The following is an 8,537-nucleotide window of genomic DNA, read 5'->3' as shown; positions in this document are numbered from 1 at the left end:
TATTTGGTGGTTTCTTCTATTGAGTTGTTGGAGATTCTTATGTTTTGTATATTAAACCCTTGTCAGATGAATGCTTTGCAAGTATTTTGTCCCATTCCATAGACTGCCTTTTCACTTTAGTGATTATTTCCTTTGCTCTGCAGAAGCTTTTTAGTTTTATATAATCCCACTTGTGTTGTTTTGGTTTTGCTGCCTCTGCTGTTGCTATCAGATCCAGGAAATCATTGCCAAGACCAATGCCAAGAAGATTTTCCCCTATGTTTTCCTGAAGGGGTTTTACAGTTTCACATCTTATGTTTAAGTCTTTCATCCAGTTTGAGTTGATTTGTTGTGTATGGTCAAAGATAGGGGTCCAATTTCACCCTTTTACATATGGATATCTGGTTTTCTCAACACCATTTCGAAGGAGAAACTAATGATAAGTGGAGAATATTGGATTTTAGTTGACAAGACGCATGATGCCCACACCTCATATTCCCATGCAGGATCCTCTGGTTCTGAAGATAAATCTCAGTGACTGGAAACCGGCAGAATGGCCTCCAGGGATTTGGTCATAGGAGTGATCTTCTTAACCCAAACCGTGGTCGGAATCTTGGGGAATTTCTCTCTTCTTTACTATTATATCTTCCTCTCTTTCACTGGGTGCAGGTTGAGGCCCCCAGATTTGATTGTCAAACACCTGGTTGCAGCCAACTCCTTATCCCTCCTCTGTAAAGGAGTCCCCCAGATGATGGCAGCGTTCGGGTGGAACAATTTTCCAGGTGATTTTGGATGCAAACTTCTTTTCTATCTTCACAGAATAGGCAGGGGTGTGTCCATAGGCAGCACCTGCCTCTTGAGTGCCTTCCAGGCCATCACAATCAGCACCCAGAACGCCAGGGGGACAAAACTTAAAAGGAAAGCTCTCAAGTACATTGACTTCCCTATATTCCTGTGCTGGACCGTCTACATGCTGGTAAATATCATTTTCCCTATCCATGTGACTGGCAAACGGAACAACGTGAGCATCTCAATGAGAAAGGATTTGCAATACTGTTCGGGGACAACTAATAACAAAATCACACAATTGCTACATGCAGCGTTGTTATCATTCCCTGATGTGTTATGTTTGGGGATCATGGTCTGGGCCAGTGGCCACATGGTCTTCATCCTGCACAGGCACAGGCAGAGGGTCCAGCACATTCACAGCACTAATGTCTCCCCCAGATCCTCTCCTGAGTCCAGAGCCACCCAGAGCATCCTCGTCCTGGTGAGCACCTTTGTGTGTTTCTACTCCCTCTCCTCCATCTGCCAAGTCTTTATGGCTGTTTTCGATAATCCCAGCTGGTTGCTGGTGAACGTCTCTGCCTTGATCAGTGGATGTTTCCCAACTGCCTGCCCCTTTGTTCTCATGAACTGTAACTCCTGTGTGTCCAGGTTCTACCTTCCCTGGCTGAGGAACACAACATCCACGAAAGTGATAACAAACGCGTAAATTGTACGTTTTTGCACAGTGTACAGTTGTTACTTCATTCATTCCCCGAGCTGCCAGCATAATGACGCAACAATCACACCCCAGGAGAGTGGTCAGCAAGCCGGAATGAGCATCTGTCCCAATAAAAAACAATCAGTGGTAATAGTAAATGTAAATGAAATATTAATGCAATTATTATGAAAATACTTATGTAACTGAAATTTTGTTCACACTTCCAGTGAAATAGTTTGGAATCTGTGCAATTAAAAAATGTTCCTGAAACAATCTAGAGATTGTGAGGGAGTATTTGAGTGTTGTAATTTTTAATTTGACATACTAAATATATCCAGAAATTAACTACGCTTGGAATTGTTGGAAAAGTTGCAAGAGAAGTTAACATGTGAGACGGCCATTCAAGAAAGTGAAGAAAAGAATGTTCTCAAGTAATAATGAAGTAGGATGGGGGTGATGGTGGAGTGCCAATTCAGGTTCAGTTAGGAACATTTGGGACTAAGTTATAAAATTTGTAGTTTAAACCTTAGGGAGACAGTAATCTTTAAAATATGATGACATGGAGGGATATTAGCACATTTAAGGCATTTAACATAGAAATAGACAAAGGGACCCGGGTTGGGACAAAGGAGAGCACAAAAACCTGTTGTCACTGATGAAAAAAGTGAGTGGGTGGCAATTTTAAAAAACACATCAGGCAACCTACTGAATGGGAGAAGATATTTGCAAATGATATATCTAATAAGGGGTAAGAGGTTAATGTTCAAAATATATAAGGAGCTCACACAGCTCAACCAAAAAATAATAATAATCTGATTTTAAAATGAACAGAGGAGTGGCATCTGGATGGCTCAGTTGGTTAAGTGTTTGACTTTAGCTCAGGTCATGATCTCAGAGTGTGTGAATTCAAGCCCCACATCAGGCTCTGTGCTGACAGCTCAGAGCCTGGAGCCTACTTCAGATTCTGTGTCTCCCTCTCTCTCCCCCTCCCCTACTCTCACTCTGTCGCTCTCTCTCTCAAAAATAAATAAACATAAGAAAACTTTTTTAAAAAATGGACATGGGGGGCGCCTGGGTGGCTCAGTCGGTTGAGTGTCCGACTTCGGCTCAGGTCAACAAACTCACAGACTGTGAGTTCGAGCCCCGCGTCGGGCTCTGTGCCGACAGCTCAGAGCCTGGAGCCTGTTTCAGATTCTGTGTCTCCTTCCCCTGTTCATGCTCTGTCTCTCTCTGTCTCAGAAAAATAAAGGTTAAAAAAAAAATGGACATAGGACCTGAATCGACATGTTTCCAAAAAAGACACTCACGTGGCCAACAGACACATGAAAAGATGTTTCATATCACTAATCGTCAGGGAAATGCAAATCAAAACCACAATGAGATATCATCTCACACCAGTTAGAGTGGCTAGTATCAAAGATATAAGAAATAACAAGTGTTGGCAAGGATATAGAGAAAAGGGAGCCCTTGTGCATTATTGGTAGAAATGTCAGTTAGTGCAGCCACTTTAGTGGCCACCAGTAAACAGTATGGAGATTTCCACAAAGTATTAAAACCAGAAATATAATACAACCCAGTAATTCTACTTTTGAGTATATGCCCGAGGAAAATTAAAACACTAATTTGAAAAGATACACACAATGCTGCTGTTTACAGCATTATTTACAATAGCTAAGGTACGGAAGCATTCTGGGTGTCCATCAATAGATAAAAATGGGATATATATATACACGATGGAATATTACTCAACCATAAACAAGAATGAAATCATGTCATTTGTGACAACATGAATAGACCTAGAGTTTATTATGTTCCATGAAATAAATCAGAGAGAGAAGGACAAATACCATATGATTTCACTTATTTGTGGAATCTAAAAATCAAAAGAAATGAATGAATGAACAACAACAAAAGAGACACATACTCACAAACACAGAGAATGAACTGGTGGTTGCCAGTGGGGAGGGTGTAGAGGGATAGATGAAAGAAATGAAGGGGACTAAGAGGCACACACTTTCAGTGATAAAATAAATAATCCATGAGGATGGAGAGTTACAGCATAGGGAATATAGTCAATAATACAGTAACAACTGTGTGAGGCGACAGAAGGTGACCATACTTATCATGGTGAGCATATCATAATGTACATAGTTGTCAAATCACTACGTTGTACACCTGAAACTAATATGATATTTTGTGTCAACTCTACTTCAGTTAAAAATTTTGAAAAAGGAAAAAACCCCAAATACATGCCATCTGGGATAAACTGGCATGAATTTGTAGAAGGTAGGTTTTTCTTTAAAGTGTGAGGATGCCAGTTGGCCATGTTGGAATGAGGGAGATTTGGGAGGAGCACCCTCAAATGTCTAAGGTGAGGAAGTAAGGGGAGGCTTCCACTTTACTGAAATTCACTTCAATGGATAAAGAAAATGTGGTGTATCCATATACAATGGAACATTATCCAGCAACACAAAAGAAGGAAATCCTACCATTTGCAACAACACAGATGGCTCTCGAGGGCATTCTGCTAAGCAAGATAAGTCAGATAGACAAAGATGCATATTTGACATATATGATATTGTTTGTATGTGGAATATAAATAAAACCAAACTCCTAGACAATAGAATGGTCATTGACAGGGATGGTGCCAGGGGAGATGGGGAGATGGTAGTCAAAGGGTACAAGCTTCCAGTTACAAGATGAATAAGTTTCTGGGGTTCTAATGTACAGCATGGTGACTATAGCTAACAATACTGTGCTATATACTTGGAAGTTGCTAAGAGAATAGATTTTAAACATTCCCAATACACCAAAAAAAGAATTACGTAATGAGATAAAGGTCTTAACTACCCCTGTTGTGGTATTCATTTTGCAATATATATGTGTATCAAATTGTCACGTTGTATATCTTAAACTTGCACAATGTTACATGTCAATTGTATCTCAATAAAACTGGGAGGGTAAAACACTCATTGTCTTCATGGTGCTTGCTTAAGATATTAGAATTCCTTCCATATTGTGGGAGGATGCCAATAGTTTTGCTTCTATTTTTCTTTCTTTTTCTTTTTTTTTTTTTTGAGAGAGAGAGCACATGCAAATGGGGTAGGGGCAGAAGGAGAGATTGGGAGAAGAGGATCTTAAGCAGGTTCCATGCTCAGCATGGAGCTCAGTGTGGGGCTTGATCTCATCACCCCGGGATAATGACCTGAGCTGAAATCAAGAGTCCAAAGCTTAGCTGATTGAGCCACCCAGGAGCCCCTCTATTTTTCTTACTTGGACCATTCCTGCTGGGCACTGCAAACCTTGTGCACACTGTGACTGCCAGCATGGCAGTGAAATTGGGGTCCTGGCCAAAGTGCTTGGGTGCAGCATGGGGTGCATCAATAAGTCCACCTCCCATCCTAAGGCTGGTTCATGAGCTCAGAGAGAATTCAGTTCAAGTCTTTTTTTATTTTTTAAGTTTGAGAGACACAGAGAGGATGCAAGTGGGGGAGGGGAGAAAGAGAGGGAGAATCCCAGGCAGGCTCTGTACTGTCAGCACAGAGCCCAACATGGGGCTTGAACTCACAAAACGACGAGATCATGACCTGAGCTGAAATCAAGAGTCAGATACTCAACCGACTGAGCCACCCAGGTGCCCCTTCAAATCAAGTCTTTAGATGGAAGGCCGGATGGATCCACATGGGCGGATGTCATCTCAGGTTTCCTGACAGGTCAGATCTATTCCTGGATATGTGGGTAGGCGTCAGCCTGGTAGGATGTTGTAGAAAAACACCAGTTAAATAAAATATGTTTTACCCTCAGTGAAGAGTAAAAAGACATCTCAAAAAAGGAAAAAGAGACCTAGGACCTATGGAAACATTTCACAGTAAAAGAAATGCAAATGGTCATTTCACATATACAGAGGTATCCAACCTCAAGGGGCGCCTGGGTCGCTCACTTGGTTGAGCATCCCACTCATGATTTAGACTCAGGTCATGATCTCACAGTTGGTGAGTTCCAGCCCCAAATCAGGCTCTGTGCTGGCAGCACAGGTCCTGCTTGGGATTCTGTCTCCCTCTCTCTCTGCCCCTCCCCCACTTAGTCTCTATCTCTCAAAATAAATAAAAATAAACTACAAAACTAGAAATTTCAGCATACATATTCCTTAAATTTTATAATTTTATTTTATATTTTTATATATTTTATATACAATACAAAATTTAAAATATATGTAATATAATAATATATAGAAATTTAAACATTATATACTAAATATGTATCTGTTATATATAACATACAAGTTATATATATCATATATATTTACATATATTACACAATTTAAAATATATGTGTTATAGGGGGACCTGGCTGCCTTAGTCAGTGGAGCATAAAACTCTTGATCTCAGGGTTATGAGTTTGAGCCCCACATTGGGTGCAGAGATTACGTGAAAGTAAAATCCTTAAAAATATGTTTTTTATATATTTCATATATTTATATAACATAAAATATATATTTACATATACAATGGGTAAATTTTTATGTATGGTTATATTCTATACATATATTATTATTATTTATCATTTTGCGTTCCTGAGTGAGGAACCCTGAAAACTATTGAGCTCTTTGTATATTTCTATTGAATCTCTGTCTGAGCTTGGAGATGGCTGTGCATGCAGAACAAAGAAAAAGACATCGGATTCCAGCGTCCTCGGATTCCAGTTCTAAGAATGGCTTCAACCACCCAGATTCCTCACCTTTGCCTTTTTTGCTTCTGTCAGTCTTGCCAAAAGGCCCGGGGTCTGGAATTGCTGAGGCTTCCTTGGTTCCAGGTTCTTCTCCTCCCTGGAGGCCGAAGGCTGGGAGACAAGGGCCCCAGCCCAGCCCTTCAGGGGACACCTCCTGGTCCTCGCCATGTGTCCACAGGCCTGATAACAGTTCTTGCACATTATCTGTGGGTCGAAGAGGACAGTGGTCAGTGAGACAGCATCAATCACAGGCAGTTTTCAAAGGTTACTATCATGACAAGCGTTTTGATTTGGGAATTGTTTTTTCTGGAGGGCACACAGACATGTAACCTCTTAAGTGTCTGGAACTTCATGATACAATCAATAGTCATATCCGCAACTCATTTTATTTTATTTAAAAACATTTTTTTAATTTAAGTTTTTATTTAAATTCTAATTCACAACCCATTTTAAATCGGGACCAAGGACAAAAGATCAAAAGGTCTGAGGAGGATGATAATGGCTCAGCTGTCCTTGCAGTTCAAATTTTGGATGCCGAGCAAACTCCATGGGACATATTGAATATGTCCAGGATAATTGAGAAAGGATGAGGTGGACCAGAAGCCTCCGCCTCCAGCTGGCCTTTTTACTGCCCGAGGAGGCCCCGCTCAAGTTTTGGAGCTCACCGCACCAGCTGGAGACAATCCACTTTGATTAATCACTCTGAAGATATAAAGGGATTATTTCCTGTTAATTTTCCTCTGCATTTTTATTTCATTTTTATTTGTTTTTTATTTTGCCACACATCTGATACCATCAACTATAATTTGATGAGTGTCATTTCCAAGCATTTAAGATATTTTAACATACATGTACATACTTTTTAAATTATATATTGCTTTCTGAAAGTGCAAGATATGTATATACATCCACAGACTGTTCAATTCTGTATCATGACTTTTCTCTCAATTGTTTCTGAAGAATCTCCCTTTCCCACCTATACCTGTAGTTCATCCTGTTTCACCACTGTTTGCCATTTACTTGGGTCGACAGACTGGACTTTTTGGTTTGAATCTCTGATCCTATTCAAGGGGATTTATGTTGTTTCTAATATTTTCCTTTCACTGGCAATGCTGCCACGAACATACTTGGCCCATGTTCTTGTTTGCTATGAATTCCCTGTTGTTATGAACAGAAAGTGAGGAACCAAATTTCTGCATCATGGTTTTCAGGCATCTTCATATTTAGTGGCCATATTGTCCCCTGAAGGGGTTAAGCCAATCACAACCCACACTAACCCTGGAGGAGAGTCTTCAATTCCCCACATCCTTGGTACACAGAGTAATATCTGAATTTTATGCATGTGAGCTGGTGATGTTGTTTATTTCCATTTGTTTTATTCTCAGCAATGCTGTATGTAACATAATATCATGTTCATCACAGGCTTACTAACGCGTGAGCTGGTTTTTTTTTTTTTTTAATTTCTTTTTCAATTCACTGTGGATTGTCTCTCTTTCCTTTTAATGGGTAGATATTACTTTTTATATTTCCTGGATACATTTCTCTCTGAATGATGGGACTTGGAAGTATGTGCTTCCATTTTGTAACTGGTCTTAAATTATATTTTCAGACAAGATGTTCTAGTTTTAGTGATATAATAAGTATTAGTAATGTAGGAACTTTATTTAGATCCTGGTTCAAAAAAAAAAACAATTAAAAGATTTGTTTGAGTAATTTCAGAGAATGTGAATATGAACTGGGTATTAGACGACATTAAGAAATTAAAAAATAGGGGTGCCTGGTTGGCTCAGTCAGTAAAGCATGTGACTCTTGTACTCAGAATTGTGAGTTCAAGCCCCAGGTTGGGTACAGAGATTACTTAAAAATAAAATCTTCGGGGCGCCTGGGTGGCGCAGTCGGTTAAGCGTCCGACTTCAGCCAGGTCACGATCTCGCGGTCCGTGAGTTCGAGCCCCGCGTTGGGCTCTGGGCTGATGGCTCAGAGCTTGGAGCCTGTTTCCGATTCTGTGTCTCCCTCTCTCTGACCCTCCCCCATTCATGCTCTGTCTCCCTCTGTCTCAAAAATAAATAAAGGTTAAAAAAAAAATTTTTTTTTTAAAATAAAAAAAAAATAAAATCTTCAAAATAAAAAAAAAATAATTAAAAAATAAATTTGTGTTGTAATAGACTGGAAGTCTTTTCATCTTTATATCCTTGAGTAGTTATTTATTAGAGATGAATGTTATGGCTCGCCACTGGTTGATTACAGAAATCCTGAATTCCACGATTTGCACCCAAGATTCCAGCTCCATTTCCCACCGAACCCCCATTCCAAAGGAGAAGTTTTCAGTGGATGATACAAGAAT

The 8,537-nt window shown here is 39.8% G+C and overlaps 1 protein-coding gene across 1 annotated transcript; it reads left to right on the top strand.

Annotated features, from left to right (window-relative positions):
- The first annotated feature begins 532 nt into the window (after window positions 1-532).
- LOC147573803 (vomeronasal type-1 receptor 4-like) lies at window positions 533-1,474 on the top strand. The gene has a single exon (XM_086688666.1). It carries the CDS (start codon window positions 533-535, stop codon window positions 1,472-1,474), a length of 942 nt encoding a protein of 313 aa, XP_086544792.1.
- The last annotated feature ends 7,063 nt before the right edge of the window (window positions 1,475-8,537 follow it).

This window comes from Puma concolor, chromosome E2 (genome assembly GCF_028749965.1).
Source record: "Puma concolor isolate L17-30 chromosome E2, mPumCon1.1.hap2, whole genome shotgun sequence".
NCBI lineage: Eukaryota > Metazoa > Chordata > Mammalia > Carnivora > Felidae > Puma > Puma concolor.
The sequence above is the reverse complement of the archived record's forward strand: the minus strand, read 5'-3'. Positions and strand labels throughout refer to the sequence as shown.